We start from the raw sequence: 22,207 nt of genomic DNA, 5'->3' as shown, positions 1-22,207 counted from the left end.
CAGAACAGTTGTCTGATTATCTCATGACCACACACCTGCCTCTTACCATCTTATCAACCCCTCAGTATTGTACAGAATTGAATGTAACTGCCAAAAGTTATACAAAAAATAAAGAGCTACGTAGTAGAACAGTTGCTGTTCATTAATGAAATATTTTGATTCAACTATAAAGACATAGCTAACCATATGACACACTAGTAGCCTGTGTGAGCACCATTTGAACTGCATACTCAGTAGACATGGACACAGGATATGGAGTGATGAGGTCTGGAGCACATGGTTATAATTAGAGCTTTTTAATTAGGTGCAGCTAACATTTTTATGATGAAGCATGCATTCAGTGAATAAAAGCATGCTTTATTTTGAAAGTATGGGTCACAGGGCCATGTCTGAGGTACATGCAAAAATGTCACCAAGGACTTTGGCTGTATTGTCTAAATGTTTCTTGATACAGCCCCAATTACCTTCCTTTGGTTTCAAAAAAGGTTTAACAGTCAAGTAGCTTGAAATAAGAGAATGAGCAGGTCGCTGAAACAAGTTGTGTCACAAAATTGCAATATTTTCTTACAAAGTAATGTATCCTTGGCTGTTTCACTTACATAACTAATGTAAAACACATTTTTACTTGAACTAACTTACCAATTACATAATATGAATCAGAGTGAAACTTGCCTCCTACATTAATAATGATAAAAAAATGTATAGGCCTACTGCACATGTACATATTCTCTTTCGTGTTCTATTAATAAAATAGAGAATTAAAATAAAAGAAAGCAAGCCTATTCATCGTAAAGCTGCAGTTGTATTCAGAAGTAGCCAGTTTAACATGTAACATGACATTAAAAAATGTTGCCAGATACAGGAAATGTTGTGCTAAAGCTATGAAATACACATTAACAAAATAATGTGGACGCTAATATAGGATGTAGCCTTTAGTACGACATATTCTTATTCGAGATATTTGTAAGTTTTACTATTGCTACATAGCTAATGTTAGCATTAACAGGTAGTAATACAGGTAATAAGGTAATAATACACCCTCTGAACAGCATTACCTTTTCAGGGCAGCCTGAAAGCTATAGTGACGCGGTATTGGAAAGTAAAGAGACATTCCGGCTGGACCAGGGCTAGCCAGTTAGCATGCTAATTTCAGTACAAAAAAACAAGTGATAAAAATAGAAGCTTTCCACCGCTAGAGCCAGCTCTTGGTGAGTGTAGGGAATGAAGTTTGATGCTGAACTCGCAATGTTTCCTCTAGACTGGTAAGTAAAGAGCTGTTAATGCTAATGTTTGCATTATAGCAATAACAAAACCTACAAATAGCTCCTTTAAGTACAGTATGCATGGCAGCTTAGCGTAGCTTAGCTTAGCTTAGTTTAGCTTAGTGTAAAGGCTGGAAAAAAGGGAAAACAGCTGCCCTGTTTCTTTACAAAGTTTAAAAATTGGTCAGCCCTTCTGAAGTTCAGTTTTCATGTTGTATATCATTTATTTAATCTGCACACAGAGATCCAAACACAAGTTTACAAGGAGCTCACAATTCTTGAAAGTATGTTCAGCAAACTAGGTAGTGTGTCATTCTTTGAAGAAATGTGGCTGATGTTTTGTTTTGTTGGTGTTTCATTTTACTCAGAAATATGTCACATTACTGAAGCTCATTTATCTTATACTCATTTAATTCTCATCAAGAAAACATTTAAGCGTACTTCCCAAAATGTTGAACTATTAATTTTAATATAATTTCTTACATTATACCTTATACATGTTCCTCATCATGGGTAAAGTGGTGTAGTTACTGTTGGAGTTGGTTGGTCATATGAAGATGCATTGGACTTGGTACCTTAATTTGCAGCTACTTACACTGATGACATCTGGTAGCTGATGGGTCATTCTCCCGACTGTTAACTAATGAAGGACTGAAGAGAGGCGCAGCCAATGAGGTGGAATTAGAGACTGAATTGATATGAGTGGTAGTGCCTACAGCCATCGAAGCAGTGGCCGCTGGGTAAAAATGGACATCAACAGCAACCGTAGTGAGACCCAGGGAGACATGGTGAGACAGGAGGAGGGGAGGGTTGCCATGTGAGATGCTGAGGCTGTGGTGGATTGGCGCTACACATTGCTCAGCACATTGCAAGGTTAATGAGGAGCGCAGGCTCTCCTCACGTCTGGAGGGTGGAGAGGGGGAAGGTGAACAGGAGGGTAAAGATGATGGAGGAGGCAAGGCATCCTGGCACGGGCTGTGGTTGTCTTCTCTGTTACTGGTCCAGTCCTCAGAGCACTGCAGCTGGATGCTGGGCTGGGACAAAGTGAAGCCCTTCTCTTCCTCCACAGAGGGATCAATCTGAAATAGTAGCAAAGGGCGGCACTGGAGGACATGATTGCTGTGATTTAGCATTTCACTCCTACAACGCAGGACAGTTAAAACAAAAAATTGCAGCAGCACCAGAGATATAATCTTTATTATTCAACCCATTCTTCTTCCTTGTCAAAACCTGGGGCCTAAATTACCTACAATGCAACTCAACTACCAAAAAGTTGGTCGAAGATTTGGGTGTGTTATGTTGGTGGAGCTACTGATGGTATTTGGCCTCGCGCTTGTAGCCCCATGCAGAGATGAGGAGTGGACTACTGAGGTCTGGTAAACTCACTCAATCTGTTAATGCCCAGAGGACAAATATACTCCTAAAAATATCCCTGGGAGAATTTTCCACCCTCTCACATTCACATGTTTCTGTGGTGTCAAACCTTTGTGTCAAGAATGGGCTCAGGATAAGTCTCTACGGTGACTGAGTGGTTGTTCAGAGTGGGTTGTGTGTCCTCTTGAAGATCTTCAAATGTGGGCTCCATCTGCACTGTGACCAGGCTGGGTCCTGGAGGGCGGGCTCGGGTGTCTGACGTGTTGGGGCTCTGCTCAATCACTGCCACACAGTCATCGTCTTCAAAAGCTCTGTGCAAGACACACAACACTGTGGTTTTATGTGCCATTTACAAAGAGACAAAAAATTAACTGTAAGTCCTCATCTCTTTCATTTTCTATTGTCTAACAGCGTATTCACCTGTTTTCATATGTTCGTCCTGCAGCTCGTCGTTCAGCATGTCGTACGGGTACACCCAGATTCCTCTGAGCTGTTAAGGACAAGTCATTTGGCTTTAAAGGAATAGCTTGACATTTAGGTAAATACACTTTATACACATTAGTTGTGATTAGCATAGCTGACAACAAAGCCTAAAACACGGGAAATAGTAAGCCTAACTTTGAGCCATCTAACAGCACCTCTACAGCTCATTAATCAACACCTTATATCGTTTGTTTTAACTATATCAAAAACGTAGTATTAAATGAGAAATCACCATGTTATTGGGTACTTTAAGAACATTTCTCAAAATGTCAAACTCTTCCTTTTGTTTTTAGGTATTTAACATACTAAGAATCTAAAATAGATGTGCTATAATTTGTTGCATGGAGCAGCTAGGGATTTCTGACCTGCTCGGCTTGTTGGTGCAGGTTCATTCTTCTGGACCACTGAATAGAAGGTAACAGTGATGAAGATGAAGGCCAAGGATACACCCACTCCCACCACAATTGGGATGTCGTGTTTCTCCAGCACAGGCAGCCATGAAGGAGACTGCTGCGTCACCCTATAGTGTAAAAGACAAACAGAAGTATCATCTTGCTGTGCTGTTTTTACCACCAAACTCTGTGCTAGCATGAAATACTAATTGCTCAATCTTCTTTTTATTTGACCTACCTGGGATCATTACTGGTCATAGGTGATTGGGAGGTGTTCCTCTTCAGCCACTCTGAAAGCTCAGTGTCGTTTGCTGATTTATCTGACTGAGCTGGGTCACCTTGCTGAGTAACATTTAGTTGTACCTTATCGGAAATGTTTACCTGATGGACAACAGGATTCTTAGGGACCAATGTTGAGAGGTGTGGGGTTTGATCATGAGGGTGGGTGGTTGAGACTGAAGGATGTAGATGTTGTGTAGGAGATGACCGAGTTTGGGTTTGAGGGAGGGTAGAAATGGCTGAAGCTGGTTTAGGTATTGAAGGCGGACTGTGAACATGGGAAGGCTGAAACGTGGTGATTGAAGAAGGTGAAGGTTGTGTGGGAGAGAGATGATGCTGGATTGTTGACAACTCAAGATGGAACTTGGGTAAAAAACTTAAAGTGAGGAATTGTTGAGGATGACTTCGAGGTATTTGTGAGGTGGTTGGAGGAGGCTGCTGATGTAGCAGGTTGGTTTGGGAAGTCTGGGATGAGGTTGGCTCATGGAAGGATGGGTAAAATTGACTTTTTGTGACCAGCTGGTGTGACTGAGTTTGAGATCGGTACAACTGGGTGACTGAACTAGAATGGGATGTCATAGTTTGGGTAACAAGACCGTGTGTTGGAGTTCGCAAATACGAATCTGACTTGAGAAAACCAAACGGTGCACCCACTGAAAGCTTTGATGGTGGCTGGGTCACAGGTTTCTCAGTGAGGAGCTCTGGAGTTTGACTGACTAGAGACACAGCAGGGATGTCGGAGCCCTTAGAATCTGTCAGCAATTCCTCACTGACTTGATGCTGAAATTGTGTATGTGATGATGTTAATGTTAAATGGGACTGACTTTCAGGGAGTAGATACTGAATGGTTGTTCCCAAAACTTCACTGGTGACTACTGATGTCTGGTTCTGTGTTACTAATGGTTCACTATCTGTAATTAAAAGTGAAGCACTAGTTACTGGCAGTTGTGGAGGTGGAGGAGGTGGCAAGATAGGAGGCTGCATCTGTGTGACTAACGGCTGGTTTGGATTGGTCGTTGGCTGCAACAGGGAGTGGTGTGAAAAACGGCCAAGTGACCGCGGTGACATCTTTAGCTCAGCCACTGCTACCCTTGAAAATGTAGAAAATGGGGCAGCTTCATTTGTTGTAGCATCACAGTTCGACGAGAAGCCTGAAATAGTGAAAAAAAAAAAATTGATGAATGCCCTAATTTCTATTATTTATTTCAATTTGATTTTCTTATTTAATGGAAAAAGTTGTTCCCTTAAAACTTGGGTTGCTCCAACGATAACTTATAGACAATATTCCCTTTTACAAACAGTAACGGATGTGTGCATAAAAACTAATTCCCAGTGTTATGATGGTTTACATAGAGATTTTCATTATTATAAAGCAACATGACACATATTGGTGCCTTTTAGAGGTGAATTTGTATGTAGCACTCTTGCTTGCATTTTCAAAACTTTTTTCACAGGCTACACCTTGATAGTCGGCTCTTGCTAGCTAACATGACAAATATCCCAGTGAGAAATGGCAGCCAGAAGTGATGCTAACACAGAGTACAGTTGCCACTAAAGGCAGCAAAAAATTACTTATGTTTTTTAAGCCATCAACAGGCAGCACACCTTAGAAGTATATGCTAGTGACATTAAATAAGGAACTGCTGAAATCTCAGAGCACAGCAACAAAAGCAAGCAGTTTTTTTTTCAAATAAAATGTAAAAGATAACATTTGTAATTTTATTTGCACAAAAAAATTATTGTGATTGGCTTGCTCGGCAATCTCCATCCTTTGCAGGTTGAACTGAGTGGATGAGACAGTCTGGGTCACAATTTTAGTGTTCGCCCCTCTTTTCATGTATGTATACATGTATGACTGTCTGTGTTTCTGCTATCTTATCTATCACAGCAATTGCACTTATCATAACTTATAGAAAGGATGGTTGGAGTTTTAAAAGTACATACACGTGGCCTCCTTATGCTGTGCCTGTACATGTAGATGATGTCTTGTCTTAAGGAGTTGCTCAGCCACAGAGTCATTGTATTGGGAAACTGGCAGTTCTTTGCTAGTGTTGACGCTCTGGAAAATATGAAAACGAAGACTCTTAGTTTTTTAAGACAGACATTTGAAAGAAGCAGAAACGAACTAAGCCACATAAGCAGTCATAAGCAGGTCATAGGCCACAAATATCAGAGCATTGATGTAACCATTGACAATGGAAAGTCACCACAAATAAAGTTGTAAAGAGCACGAGCAATCAAGAAAAATCCACAGCTTCTTCACTGAGACCACACATAAAAACCAGATAAAGAGTCCACTCACTGTTTTGGGAGCAAAACAATGTCACCCAGTGGTGGAAGGAGTACTTAGATCATTTACTTCCGTAAAAGTACTATTAACACAGTTTCAAAATACATCACGGTTCAACATTCAAAAATTTAAAGTAAAAGTAAATACCTTTTATGTGCAAGATGTACCTAGACTCAAAGTAAAAATTCTTCCTCTGTGACTGATGCATTATGATATATGACAATATTCTGTTGTTTATGCTGATGCATCAATGTATAAGAAGTATTTCACTGTTGTAGCTGCTTATATTATTTAGTTAATTATCATTATTCAAATTAAACCACCCGAAATATCACAAAGGGCCAGAACTAGACAGTGGTTGAAAACCACTCATTTTATCTTTAAGCACAAAACGTGAGTAAATGTCCTTGGTTACTTTCCACCACTGTCACATCAGCCATAGCAGAGATTTTCATGTCATTACTCACAGCAGACAAAATCAGTCTTGTCTGCTTGCCTCTTTCAGCTGGATGATCTTCAGCTTTAGGACAGAGGACAGCATGAAAGAGAATCAGCAAGAAAAACAAACTCGTGCATATGAGGTCAAGGAGGCATTTTATCATATAACTAAACTAAGCACAAAAAGTAAGGAAATTTGGGTTTGGTAGATTATTTCTTTGTTGTAACAATGCTTCTTGGCAATAAATCTTATACTGTTGGAAAGCCTGTTTATTTCCCTTTTAAATGGTGCCACGTTTGTAAGGAGCATGCATTTTGGGATGAGCAGCACAGCTGAGTATGTGGGTTGCACCCATGAAAGATTTGTCAAATCTTCTCTGCCAATGCCAAACAGCTTTTGCTGTTGACTTGTTTGATGTTGCTTGGTGGTTTGGACGATTGAAGTCCAACATATTGGCAATTTAACAATTTATTCATTTAACAAACAGGACCCTCAGTAGCGTGAGGAACCATACACAGCCACAACAGCCTGGCACCTCCTCCTCATGCTGGTCACCAGCCTGGTCACACACTGCTGTGGGATGGCATCCCATTCTTCAACCAGCATTTGTCGCAAGTCAGCCAACATGGTTGTGTTGGTCACTCTGGCACAAACTAAGCTGATCCCACAAGTGTTCAATGGGGTTGAGGTCAGGACTGCCGACAGGCCTTTCCATCCTCTCCACTCCCAAATTCTGGAACCTTGACTGTAAATCTGTAGAAGACTGCCTACGGTTCCTAAGTGCTGACAAGATGAGGAAACAGTCTTCTTGGGGTGCTGTCTTCTTGGGACGCCCATTTTCCAGCCTGTCTCTGACATCCCCCATTGCATGGAACTTGGCCTTCAGTTTGCAGATGGTACTAGGGCTCATTCCAAATAACGCCACAACTTGGTTTTGCAGAACACCAGCTTGAAGTTGCCCTATTGCACGGGCCCTATCCAGATCAGTCATTTATAGGATGCCGATTCTTGGAGCAGACACCAACTAACCACTGCAGCAGGGCCCAAGCTCACAGGTGCTGACAATCAGGTGTCAGTCAGGCACCTGATTGTCAGCACCTGGGGGTACCAGAAGCTCAAAACAAGAGTCAATAATAGCAACAGCAAAAAAAAAGCTGTTCTGCATTGGCAGAAAAGATTTGACAAATATTTTATGGGTGCAACCCACATACTCAGCTTTGCTGCTCATCCCAAAAATGCACGTTCCTTACAAATGTGGCACCATTTAAAAGGGAAATAAACAGGCTTTCCAACGGTATAAGATTTATTGCCAAGAAGCATTGTTACAACAAAGAAATAATCTAACAAACACAAATTTCCTTACTTTTTGTGCTTAGTTTATATACTGTGTATGAGTGAGTGTAGGTCACTGAGGATCATTGATGAGGACACCACAATGAGTGAGTGAGTGGGAATGAGTGGGCTATTTGCAAAAGTTAAACCCCAAAATACGTATAAAAATAGCTAATGCATTCACATCATGGTATACACACACACTGAATATATGGTGAGAAAACAGCCTTTGTGCTGCATATATTATTAGTAAGAATGAAAAGGTTGTGTTACATAGTTTAAAATGTCTGTGAAGTAATAAGCAAATTATAAAAACCAATTAAGCCACATTGTATAAGGAAATTTGTCGGTATTTAGTGGAATATCATATCTTATATTAAACCTTAGGAAGTTATGCACTTTCTTCTGAAACTAAATACATTTTTGTTTTTTTGTAAGAATTGAAAGTAATTAATTGATATACACACTGCAGTGCGCGACTTGTATGCAGATTGTTATCAAATAAAATCCAGGATTAGACACAATAGTTGACAAAAAGTTCACTTATTTCACTGTGTGCTACAGGCAGTCTACCTTTTAGGTCATTTTTTTTATATTTTAAAAACGACAACAACATGAAAGACAGTAAAGCAGTGAGTTGGTGTCAAAGTACCTGTGACAGTGAGGATGGTACGTCTCTGATGTTGTCCTGCTCGGTTCTCAGCAGTACAGTAATATTCCCCTCCATCAGACAACTGCACACTTGAAATATGCAGAGCTCCATCTTCTACACAGCAGTAAACCAAGGCAGACATTACACAGAGCAGCGATGGACTCAAAACGATCTTAGGTGTAGTTAGACTGAGGCTTCAGTTGCTGTTTCCACCTTTACCAAAGATTCATGTTTGCCGCTAAAATGAAGTGGCTCCAGTCCTGCTACTCACCATCAGTGTGTCTGCCTTCAGGGAGACTGACGGGGGACTGTGTCTCTCCTCTGCCTCTGGTCCAGGTATATGTGATGGGCAGAATCCCTACAGCCTTGCAGGGCAGGACTGCTGAAGCCCCAGTCCTGCAGCTCATCTGACCTACAAAGGTCACTATGATGGGGCTCACTGGGAAGAGAAAATGGTATATCAGGTCATAGTCTGCATTTTAGATATTCAGAATTATATTTTATTTTGTTGCAGTATGTTAGTGTAAAACTTACCAGCAACTCTCAGCATTGCTGTGCTGCGGCTTTGGCCCAGTGTGTTAGAGGCCTCACACACATACACTCCCTCATCGTAGCTCCTGGCTGACTGGATGGAGAGAGTGGCATTTCTCAGTCTGTAGAAAGATGTGAAAGGTCACACACTAGAAGGCAGCTGTCTTAGTACCTCATGTTTTTTTGCTGATATTACAACATTGTACTTAAACACATGGTATGTAACTTTTGCTGCTAGGGATCTCTCAATCAAATTAATAACAAAAGACGTGTTAGGTGACATCATGAAGTAGTGTGGGATCATGGGAGCTGTTGTCTTCATCACCATTGCCATAAGCTTCTCCCGGTTTGGATCATTCAGGAGGTTTTTACTTGGAGCTGAGTTATATATTATCTATCTATCTATTAACCCAATTCCCCATCATAACTGGGGGAACACATCCTGACAGCTGGGAATGTTGCTGTCGTATACTGCTCCCCCTTAGTTTAATAGGAGAAATCACAAATCTGTCAAATTCACATCCATTGTAATGATTTCTACGGCAGGATATGCCTTGGAATCAACGCAAAGTTCTTTTGTCATTTTGATAAATGATATGTTGTCCAAGGTCTAAAGTTTTTTAATGTTTAGAGATTTAAGACTCTAGTATTTTTGCTAATCTGAACATCTTCAAATGTCTATACGTAAATAAAGATAGGGGGTGCATTATTCAGCAGGGCTGATTTTGGAGCTGCAAAGATTTCCATACCCTGATTTTTAAGCCAAGATGAAATGTAATGTGTATTTAATTCACACTGGTGAGCTAAAACAGAAGAATATGCAACACTGAGATTTTTTATCTGCCATGACAGAGGGAAATGTATTGTACCTCTGTAGCTTTCATCAGGTGGGATGATGATACTGTAACCAGACAGAAATATAGTCTGATCCAGCTGCAGGTTATCAGCAGTTAAAATGTATTTGGATTATGAACAAACTAAAATTTATTAAAAGAAGAAAGAGAACCACTAGGTCTGAAAAACCTTCATTCAAGAACAATACAAATGTAAAGGGTTAATTAACAATATAAAGTATACAATACACTGGACTCCTCACACAGGCATCAGTGTGAATCACGTACACATAACATTTAATCTTGGCTTAAAAACCAGGGGATTGAAATCTCTGCAGCTGCCAAATAAAAAAACCCACAGTACTTGACTAAATGTATTTACATTCCACCACTGCAACACACAAACTTACCCCAGAGCAATCTTGCCTCCAGTCTGCTTGGAGTGGCCTCTCTTGATCCAGCTGATGGAGGGTAATGGGTGACCTGACACCTCACACTCCAGAACCACCCGAGCGCCCACAGGCACCGTCAGCACCTGGGGCCACACTTTCAGAGATGGAGGTGCTGCCAGGAAGGGAGAGGGCAAGAGGCAATGACAGTTGTTACCAGAAATGAACAGTTTGAATGATGAGTGGCACAATATACCAGAACTTCTATCGTAGTGTCGTACCCAGCACAGTTAGTGTAGCTCGTCTAGAGGTGAGAAATCTCTGAAGGTAGGTGTTGGAGGCCCTGCAGAAGTAACTCCCACTGTCAAACTCTTGGATACTGCAACAAGAACAATGTCAACAAAACCTGAGAGTGACCCTCAAACATTCTTGAACATATTCTGTTAGCAGTTCCAAGTGGATTATTTCCATGATATTGTAATTTTAATGATATTGACAAAATGATAAGCATCAGTTGACAGTAAAGGAATTTATCTGTTAACTAAAATGTGCATGTTCACCAAGTTTGTCATTTGAACTGTCATTCACGCATGTTTCTGTAAAAACAGGTGATAGATCATCTATCATCTGTATTGTTATGTATGAGCAACAGCTCCATTGTGCGTGTGTGTATATAGTCATGTGCTTGACTTTACAAATATGCAACACAAAAACTCACCCTGGTGACATGAACTTGCCTGCACACACACATGCATGTCCTAAAATATATATATAATGTACACAGAATAAACCACAAAAATGTACGTAAAACAGACACAGACACCTGTAGAAGAAGAGGTCTCCACTAGGCAGCACAGTCACATGAGCCGTGGGGCTGAGAAGCTGGTTGTTTTTGAACCAGGAGACCTGGGCTGCTGGTCTGCTGTATGGAGGTCTACAGGTGACTGTAACGTTGTCGCCTCTCTTCACTGTCAGGTTTCTGGGCTGCTGCACGAAATTCCAGTCCATCTCTGGAAACACAACATGTGTGTTGCTATACTGTGCCATGTAACATAATCAAATGTTTTGGCAGATGTTGGCATACAGTACCAGCTGGAAGCAGGAAGGCTGGTTGGGACTTGATTGTCTCCTTCTGGTTTGATGCTTCACAGTGATATGAGCCCTCGTCCTCCTTGGTAACATTCCTGAGGAGCACAGCCAGAAATTATGAGATCATTATGAAAGCACTTCAAATGAATCAAAACTCCAGACACTGTGAATCACAATTTCCACCACAACACACAAAAAACGAAGCTTTGTACTGGCAAATTATGGCAGCCTCCAAGGACAAAACACATAGAGGAGAGAAAGCACATGGGACAAGAACTGCTACACTAGAAGTGCTCTGGGATGATTTAGATAAACATTAGAGAGGCTTATTTCTAAACACACTTTTTTGGGAGGAAATATAATTGAAAAGATTCACCTGTTATCCACTCTGCATTGTATATTAAAAAGTAAAGTGAAATTTAAAATAGACCAGACTGCCTTTGTTCATTTTTGTTTATGTATATTTCTTTTTATTGAAAGGTGCTGATATATCTGTACATATAAGAACCCCAAAGTCTACAGAGGCAGCGCTGTTGTTGACATGTCCAATAAAACAGTTTTTATGTATTTAGCTTCACCATCAGATTAACAGGCAGAGTCTGAGAACAAATTTTATCTTTCAGAGCCAGAAGTGAATGACCAAAGTTCTACCTGCGATGTTCTCCCTGGAATAAGAGCAGGACTTAAAGCTGCTGAGATGCTGAATAAAGTGACCATGTATTCAGCATCTAAATGGTTACTCCCTCCCCTAAAGTATCTGTATCTAAATCAAACCTATCACTCCTCCCCAGCGTCCCGGTGCATTTCCAGCAGTTCTAACAGTTCTTGTTGCATGTGTTTTCCCTATTTGTATGTGTTTTGGGATTTGGATGTTTCCATTCATGTTTGTGCTCTCACTCTTATATATGCTTCATCCTTAGGGGCCACTGTAGCAAATCATAACCACTGACTATTGAATGATAGATCTTGATTTGTATTTTTGCCATTTTTATAGTGCATACTTCTTGGTTCATCATTACAATTTGGCAAAAAATAAATAAAATAAAATAAAATAAAATAAATAAATAAATACAAATAAAAACAATAAAGAATTAATATTCCTCTTGTCCCACCTGAATGTGAGCAGCTGTCCATTGTTCTGCAGGCTGAACAAGGCCGAGCAGTTTGTCAGGAGGCAGCCGTTTTTGAACCAGTGCACCATGGGAACAGGGAAGCCACGAACAGCACAGTGCATGGAGACCTCTGTTCCTATAGCAACAGTGATGTTGTCAGGGCCCTGGATTATCTGCAGCCGTCTGGGAACCCCTGCAAGACAGGCAGACACTCAGAATGCCAACACTGTAAGATAATGACCCAACTTCATAAAATATATGTGAATGAATCATTTGAAGTAGCACTGGGGCTTGAAACAAGAAAAAAAAACAATTGGGTAATTTCTCTGGCCTAACGCTGTCCTGTTTCAGTACTCACCAAAATACTGTTACAGTTGAAACTACATTGGAAGCAAGAGGAATAATCAAATATAACATGAATGTTTTCACTTTACTTAATAGAATAACTGTCTTAGAACTAATTAGACTAATTGGTAGAGCTACAACAATTCAACAATCAGCAACTATTCTGATAATCACATAATTATTTTAGTAACAAAAAGAAAAATATTAATAGTCTTGTCAAATGTGAGGATTTTATGTTTTTCCATTTCAAATATCTTTGGGTTTTTTGAAGATGTCGCTTTGGTCTGTGGGAAATTAGTGCAGACATTTTTCATTAATTTCTGTCATTTTATAGACAAAACAATGAATCTATCAATCCAAAAGAAAATCGGCCAATTAATCCATAATTAAAATAATAGTCATTAGTACATTGGGGTTTATTTATTCAACCTGTTAGATGAATCATATGCAAAGAGAGAGGAGAACAAAAGACAAAAACTCACCCTGCACAGTTAGTTTAGCAGGTTTGCTCGTCTTGCTGATGTTCAGTAAAGGATTGCGTGTGACACAAATGTATATCCCATCATCCTCTAACGTTATGTTGAAAAGATGCAGAGTACCAGATGTTTTCTTCTGGTGACCACCTCCATACTCACCCTGAACCAGAAAACACAGTTTGAAGCACACACTAAAATACATCTGTGTCAATAGGGACAATAATGGTTCAATGTGGAATAATGTTTCAAGTGTTACTGTTTTATAAGGTATTGTGTCTGTTTGTGGTCATTTTGTGTCTCTTCGGGATAGTTTAACCTACTTCATGAGCTCTGTAACTTTCAGTCAAAAAATATTAACAGTCACTTCATATAAAGGCTCTGGCCCAGGAGCATGATGGGTCAGGGGCCATTGTGTTGTCCATCACTGTTTACCTGAATCTGTCTACCTCTTGTGACCACCTCTCCATCTTTGAGCCAGCTGATGCTCGCGGGAGGTGAACTTTCCCCAGACACACACTGGAAGAAAACTCCCTCTCCTTCCCTGATTGTTTGGTCCTGGGGACTGAAGAAAACATCCTCCAAACCTGAAACACACAGTGTAAATAAAGAAAAATAGACATTAGAGAATCAGTCATATTTCATGGGTATGTATATGTATATATAGTATGGTGGCATTTAGTCAACTTAGAATCAGATAACTAGACTTAGATGACTAGAGATGTACTGATCTGGTGGCTGGACTAACTCACAGGAAGCAGTACATATACTCACCCAGTTGGGATGCGACTGCCAAGCTGGACAGGAAGAGTAAGTAAAGGTGGGAAGTCATCTGTGGGAGCATCCAGATGGAGATACAGACATGCATCCTACTGCAGAGCTGCCTGGGAGGCATGAGGAAACCACCACACAGCTTCATCCATGGTGTCAGCTGCAGGAGCGAGCCCACATAAACAGGAAGCGTGATTATTTACTTACTTAGTGTCATAAGCACTGATGCAAACTGCTTCCTTTCTGATAGCTCTACTGTGCAGTCTTTATCTTCTAAACTTAGTTTAGAAGTTTAGAAATGAACCCCAAAACACCCAGAGCATGTCTTTATCAATGTGGTTACATGTCCTATCTAATGAACCATATGATGTATATTGAGGTACATTTACATTTACATTTACATTTACTCATTTGTTAGATGCAAAGCAACTTACAAATTGGTTTCAGTGCAAAGAATGAAAATAAATTGTTAATGTAAATGTCAAAATGTCAAAATTGCAAAATTTTCTCCCTTCCGCTTTTAACTGAACTGGGCCATACTGGAAGATGTGGTGGACTGGTGCAGCAGGTTGGTTATTAAAACATATTCACATATTAAAGTATATTTGAAGTGTTTATTTTTTTAAAATAAATTACATCTGCAAATAAGAGTATCAATATCAAAAATCCGCTACCAGTCAGGTTGTATTCATGTCCCAAAAAGTGGGAAGCAGCAAGTTAAATGCAATAGATAATTGTATCCAAGAAAATAATCAACTTCTTGTAACAGTATTTACGATCATAACAGCTATTGACCAAAATGTGTTCATTGTGTAGTCTAATAATAACTTGATAATACCCAAACTTAAATTTTTATGGGTCAGGATTCAAAACCGCAAAGGAAACTGCACACATATTAGTAACAACCAGTAACTAATAACAGTTTACATCCATACAATAATTTAGTTCAGGTAAATAAACCATCAGTAAAAAATATTAATAAATAACACTAACACCGGGTCAAAACAGCCCTTTGTTCTGGGTGGGTGTAAATCCACAGGTGCTGGGTAAAGTCAACCCATTATTGTGTCGGTGCTGCAGCATGATGGGAAAATATGTGAAAATATTTCAGAGATCTTCATGATATGATCTCATCTTTGATTTTTCTCATAAGCCCTCTCCACACCATTACCACATCCTATACCACAGCTGCCATTTCTACACAACAGCACTGAGCCTGCTGTTTGCATAGATTTACTTTTGATCAGCTTGCTCAGCAAATGTATTCAGCAGATGAATTTAACATTATTCTCTCTCTGTCTCTCTTGCTCTTAACACCCTCCCCTCCCTTTTCCCTTTGCTTCCTTCCTATTTTGGTTGTGAGTCTGCGGCACCGCAGCGAGCTCAGCTTTGTCCTCTTTAGTCCCTTGAATGGGCCCAGCCACTTTATAGAGCTCGCACTGTGACCCTCCACTCAATGAAAGTGACATGAAAAGAGGCTGCGGAGCTTTGTACTGTGAAGATCAGTTAGTGGTCCCTGCAAGGACAGCTACCCGTCTGATCATATAGGCTTTCATGATCCTCAGTATGGCCATGTAAGGGCTCATCCTTCATTGATTGAATGTGCCACAAATTTTGCTTATGCATTGCTGAATTTACCCAAGTAAATATTAGTGGATATTGAAGGGAAACACGCCAAAGACTGATTTGATGCGAGGATTATGATTTATAATTAAACGGTTAAAACTGAATCTGCAGTGATGGAGGTTAAAGTGCTCAGTGTTTTGCAGGAATGTGGACATCGCCACAGAGAGAGACAAGAAAGAAATGTTCTGTGTAAAAGATTTGAAGTTTAGCAGGTAAAAACATTAGGTAAAACGTTAGCCAGTGCATATTCAAACCACATTTCCAAATTAATTTGCAAAAGAAAATTCAAATGAATGTTTGTTTCCATCCCCTCCCGAATGTTGGGAGTTTGAGCACACCGAACAGCAGGTGGTGCTAATACTCCAGTCCGGTGTATTTAGTCATCACTGAAGAACATTACATTCTTCTTAACTTGTATACCAGTGGCAGAGAGTCAGAGCGTTTTTTACATTGACTATATACATATATATATGAGTCATATACTAGGTTTTAACTTAGTTTACTCTTGTTGTTCAAATTTCTGGTGTTTACACTCAAGTGCTGAAAATGGGTATTAAAAACAGATGGATGTAAACACAATAATTATGTGGAAATTTGGTTGTAACATTTTCGTAAACCCAAAATGTTGTACTTTGGGTTTTTTTTAAATGCTTAAATACAGTTTTTTCTAATTAAAAAAAAAAAATACTTAAATACAGTTTTTTCTAATTAAAAAAAAAAAAAAAATATATATATATATATATATATATATATATATATTTTTTTTTTTTTACAACATGTAAATGATATATTTTGTTCTTAAACAACTCAACAAATCATCTACCCATCAATACGATTAAGATCATATAAGGTACCCAAAATAACATCGTATTGTCAATATATTACCACTTTTTTATATAACTGTCACCTGGCCCTGCTCATATACACGGTAAGATTTTAGGAGGGCAAAAGTAATTTAAAAAAATTGAAAAGAAAATGTGTAAAGGGGTGGAAATAGTAAAACCACACTCCCACCAACAAGGACGTATTATAAACCAAACAAATGAAAAGCCCTCGATTTAAGACATTAGTCATCACTGTTGAACTAACTGCCTCAGTGAATTGCTTGATTAGCACAGCAGGGCTAGTGGCTGGTTACACTAACATAATGCTAAGAGCCTGGGGGTGTGTATTTGTTTGTCTCACAACAGACCATTTACACTGTTTAGCATGTCATTAATATGTTTTTAGCCCACACACTGACTTGTACACTCTTTCTTTCAATGGTGATTGTCGAAAGCTTATTATTCAGTGGTTGGTTTTTTTTTTCAGTTTTTTAATTTTTTATTATAATAAATATAACAATGAGTGGACACGCTGAGTTTCAGTCCTACATGCCAATTATCTTTACACGTGACATAACTTAACACTCAGCATTACATTCCTCCAAATGCTGTTGTTGTAGTCTTCAAACAGTGCTGGACATGTACCATAATGAAATGTCAGCATCAGTCTCTGGCAGTGACTATAAGGAAGTAGATGGGACTAAGATGGACTGTAGCTCCAGTGACTGAGGTGAATAGATCAGTTCAGATCAAGGTTTCATCTGGAGTTGTAGTTTATTTTTGAGTATGAGTATGAAAAACTGAAGTTTTTAAAGAGAAACCCAACCAGCTGAAATTCTTCTACTTTAAATTCTTTGAAGGCAAATGTTTTTGGTCATTTATACAGTTATTTGTTCACAAAATTTGACGGAATTTAAATTACTAGGTCTTTTATAACCTCTTCACTTCATCTAGTAATTATTTGTCTTTTGAGGTCACTGAAGCAACATTTGGACACAACACATTTCAGATGGGTTGCAGTCTTTCTGTTTCTCCTCATCATCCTGATGAACATCCACCTTGCTTGCATTCAACAGGTATATTCGAGATATAGAGAAATGCACATTCAGTACTTTACCCAGTTTCTGTTAAGTGGATGCTGTGCAGCATACTGTATGGTGCGAAGGGATGAAGGCTGAATTCGCATATGATTGACAATAATAATAATAAATGTCAACAGCTACAAAAAAACACAGCACTCTACACATGAAAGTGTCCCAATGAAGAGACGTTTTTAAAAAGCCCCTCGGATTTGCAAAGCTAAATACAAAACAAAATGGATGCAAGTTCTGTAATGTACTCACTATACAAAGAATCTTTATCCATTTCATTAAGAGACCAGTGAGTGTATTGATACTTACTCTACTCGTGTCCAAGGATTGTTTCTGGTTCAATTTACAATCAGCCCATTCACCTTCAGTCAGTTTCCGTCTCTCTGTAGTCTGAACAGATCCTCTGTTCTCCTGATGCATTTGCAGCTTCCAGCTGGGAGAGAACAACAAGCAGCAGCCGGTTGCATGTAGTGGACACCCCCCTGACACACACACTTCACACACACATACGCACACACACACACTTGTGCGCACTATGCATTCTCATTCAAAGCCAACAGCTGTAATGAAGCACAAAACCCTTAATTGTGTAGCCATTATTTAGACAGCATACAGAAGCAAATACGAGCTACACACTACACTCTCCCCACAAATACAAAACAATAAATTCAAAGGCAAAGCTAAGTGTCCACTGTTTGTAGTGTCTGAAGAAGCATGATATTAGAAAATATGAAGCCATAAGATTTTAAAGGCCTTAATATTACTTGACGGCAAATGGTGTTTATACACAGAACCATACTGCCCTACAATCTGGTGCAGGGAAAGAGCCAAAATTCAGACTGTTGAGAAATCAGATTACAGAAATTGTGGCTATTGTTTACAGTAATATAGAGGAGCGAGTTACCATGACACAGTATGAGCTTCTTACAGCACAGCATGTTTGTTGCTGGTCATTAGTGAGAGGATTATTTATGTTTAATGCACTCTCACACTAGTTAATGACCCAACACTTAAATTTGTCAGATTAAGACACATAATCAAATCATAGTGCTGCTAAACATTTCAGAGTGTATTATTCAAAATAACAAACACACAAACACATGTTTCGGTCATGTCATTTATGAAATTTTAGGAAAGGAAATTTTTTTTTAATTTTAAAAAACTGCTGTCTTACATGCCAGTCCAAAGTCTCCCATAGGTGTTGGGTTGGGTTGAGATCTGGTGACCTCAAAGGCTATAGAATATGATTCACACCATTTTCAGACCATTTCCGTTCAGTGATCTATCATGCAGCATAGATGCGGGCATTATCGTCCTGTTTCCCCACCAATTCTGCAGTTTTTTCCCTTAAATTTTCCACTGAAGTCAGTAAAGAAAAATTCACACCATGGAAATGTAAACGTAATCAAATATGAGAGCAATAGGGTCAAAAAAGGTCAAAAAAAGATTTTGAGCCTAGAAAGTAATGTTCACAAATAATTACACAGATTGTAGTCGTAAATCAGAAATTGAAGTTTGTGCATTTATAGAAAAGATTTGTATAAAAAAAAAAACATACAAACAAAAAAAATGTGTGAGTAAAAACTTTGAACAAGTAAATTGAGTGGTGAGGTTACACAATGACACTGTGAAACTTGCTTTAAACAAATAGCACACCCCTGATCTATATGTAATAATGAGTCTGTGTTTTTCTTTACTATTTTACCTTTTTGGATGATGGTATTAACTTCAGTAATGGCTGATCTGAGTAGACACATTGCTGAGAAATGTTTCTACCTTGTAGAACAATACTTAAACTGTTTGACATCTTTACTCTGAAGTAACATCTGTCGTTCTTTCTCAGTTATACACTGTGTCAACTCTTCACCCTTGTGGTCGTAGGTCGGTCTCAACCCACTTCCTCCATTATCAGCACAATACTATGTCAGCTAAGATCACAGTGATAGCACACAGTGATCTACAGCTTCAGCAGATCTGTTGATGGAACGTGTAGATCCCTGTTGAACTGTGTTCTGTTGAATGTAGGTTAATGAGGGGTAATAATGACTGTCGAAGCAACGGTCAATCAGTCCATGAGGGGCATTTGAGGGCAAGCATTTAGGAAGGTGGCTCATTGGCATTTGTAAAGAATGCACTGTACAATGTGTCTATCCTAACAGGTCATCAAAGTCATAGTAAACATTGTTTGAAACATTATCTTTGTTTTCATAAAGTGAGTGAAGAAATCATTCACTGTAAAGAAAGTACAGCTGTTGACAAGCCAAGGTCCAGTTGCTTCTTCTACAGCTTTGGACTGACAGTTATCATAATGCAGATGAAATTTAAAGTTTATTTAGATTATTTTGTTAATTTTTGAATCCTTAAGATTTTGGTGACCCCTGACTTAACCTTTCATAACTTTGGTGCTCCCTTGACTCGTCATCTAGCACCTGCAGAAACAAATTATATTCCCATCAGCTTCAATTTGATGTGAATTACTTCAATACTTAAACATCAGCCTGCTTGGGTTGCCATTGTGAACATGTTAGCATTTAGCTCAAAGCACCACTGTACCTAAATGCAACCCCACAGGGCCGCTGGCTGTAGATTCTTGATCTTGGTTCAACCATGAACTGACCTCTTTTTATGTTAAAAGGGGAGAAGAGTACATAAACATACAAAGCCGTCCATGCAGTGGCTTCTGTCTCACTTATGCACATGCATGGCTGTAGCTTACATACTGTACAGTAGACTTTCCACACGTCTACTGGGGCCAGATGAAGTCCTTGCAAATGTAAATTGACAATCCATTCAGCATAATCAAATGGAAATTAAAGTACAAATGCACCGATTTATAATCTATGCAGGAAGGGTCATTTTAATTAAGCAGACAAAGACTGGTTTAGCAGGCGAAATGTAACATTGTTGGATTCAGGACATCAAACACATAAATCCACCAAAGGACGTGTAGCATCCCAGTTCCCTCAAACAATCTCTGTGAGAGCACAGTGTGGTGTAGAAACTGAAAGGGGTTTCTGTGTCATAAAGACCCACTGACTTTTCTCAATGCTGAGAAATGATACAGCGTAGAATTATCAGTTATATATTAAGATATATCAATTATTGTACGTCTTATTTGTTTTTCCTCCAGGCAGAAGAAAAACTCTGAGCTGCACATTGCCCATTTGCCCTTGTAATATTCTATATTACATTTGACTTTTTTCCTTTAAAATATACATGTTTGTGTGTATCTTTTTTACCCTTTGTCTTTCATCTTTTTATGTTTTTCTTTTTCACACCAGTGTTTTAGCACAACTATAACAGCGTGTCACATTGCATTTGACTACGCATAATGTGACATATAAGCCTTGTTGTTATACTTCATAAATTACTCTTTTACTTGCGTGCTCATTTAAATCACAAGCAAACAAATGAAAGCAAGGATGAACATAATTGATCACAGGGGATAAACCATGTTAGATCCTCTCTGATATCAGCTGAAAACAAACAAATTTTCATGTCATCTCGAAGTTATCTTCTGGATAATAATCAGTGGAACTGAAACAGAAATATCATTTCAAGAGACGCGATTTGACGCCTGTGCAAGACTATTGATGTCACTGAATTAATATTCAGCTAAGTCAAGAGCAGTTTCTCTTTCTATGTAAGAGGATGTGGGTGTTTTGAAGTGTTATTCATACCATCCTCCTCTGTTCTATCACACTTGCAAACAGTCAGTCACTTTACTGCTAACCAGCATGACTTTTGGAAACCGAAGTGGAAGATGCTGTTTTTGGACACCATTCAAACAGCTAAAACAACCCTGAAGAATATATGCTAGTTCACAGTCTCAAACCCTGTGGGATTCTGCAAATGCTTGCAGGACTGCTGCAGTAAAGCAATAATAAGTTCATTTGTTTTTTTGTTGAAGCAAAACTTAATTTAGTCCTAGTTTTTGTTTACAAGGGAAATAATGTGAATAAGAATAAATGATAAAGAAATATTTGACAATGATGGCACTCAAAAAACAGGAAATATTGTACATACAAAACTAGAATATGAACTTCAAAAAGGGGTTTATTTGCAGCCAGCTACCACTGAGGACATGTAGGTCATGTTCTCTGTAATATTTGGAGGTTACATCACATAAAAAGGAGTTTAAATTCTACCATAATACACATATATCATTGAAGCTGGGTTTAAAAGTCTTAAAATTTGACTTTTTGTAGGAAACAAAACCGATTAAATGACAACAAATTGGATTTAATGTCCACCAGAACTACATAGAACAACATTTAGACCATATTGTTGGGAAGTAACATTCATAGAATATTAAATTCAAAAGTTGATGAATAATTTATATATTAATAATAATTCACATTTATATTTCTTATTGTCAAAAATGTCTTAGGGGGGGTTCAGCATTTTTAAAAATCCTGACTATGCCCCCTGCTTCTGAACCAAGGTGCAGGATAATAATTACAATGCTATCCTAACGCTGCAGTTATAGGAACTCTACTATGTAGGTGAAGCTTTTCCAAGCTGGAAGTTGTTGGTCTTTTGGAGCTGAGTCATGACAGCAGTGTGAGAATCACAGGAGGTGAGAGGAGGAGGAGGAAACCCGGGGTGATGAAGCTGGGG

General features: G+C 38.9%; 1 protein-coding gene across 1 annotated transcript; it reads right to left on the bottom strand.

The window, feature by feature from the left end:
• Window positions 1-194: 194 nt before the first annotated feature.
• LOC139624448 (protein sax-3) lies at window positions 195-12,972 on the bottom strand. Its single transcript, XM_071483563.1, has 15 exons — window positions 12,458-12,972; window positions 11,346-11,440; window positions 11,080-11,266; window positions 10,538-10,635; window positions 10,278-10,431; window positions 9,038-9,156; window positions 8,775-8,942; window positions 8,504-8,617; window positions 6,548-6,600; window positions 5,735-5,849; window positions 3,750-4,941; window positions 3,485-3,639; window positions 3,057-3,126; window positions 2,746-2,947; window positions 195-2,341 (listed from the first exon to the last, which is right to left on the bottom strand). Exons 1-15 carry the CDS (start codon window positions 12,577-12,579, stop codon window positions 1,850-1,852), a joined length of 3,336 nt encoding a protein of 1,111 aa, XP_071339664.1. The 5' UTR covers window positions 12,580-12,972; the 3' UTR covers window positions 195-1,849.
• Window positions 12,973-22,207: the final 9,235 nt, after the last annotated feature.

This window comes from Trachinotus anak, unplaced genomic scaffold (genome assembly GCF_046630095.1).
Source record: "Trachinotus anak isolate AG129_WGS33_773 ecotype Australia unplaced genomic scaffold, CSIRO_AGI_Tana_v1 ptg000008l, whole genome shotgun sequence".
Lineage (NCBI taxonomy): Eukaryota > Metazoa > Chordata > Actinopteri > Carangiformes > Carangidae > Trachinotus > Trachinotus anak.
Note: the sequence above shows the minus strand (reverse complement) of the source record. Positions and strands in the feature narration are given on the sequence as shown.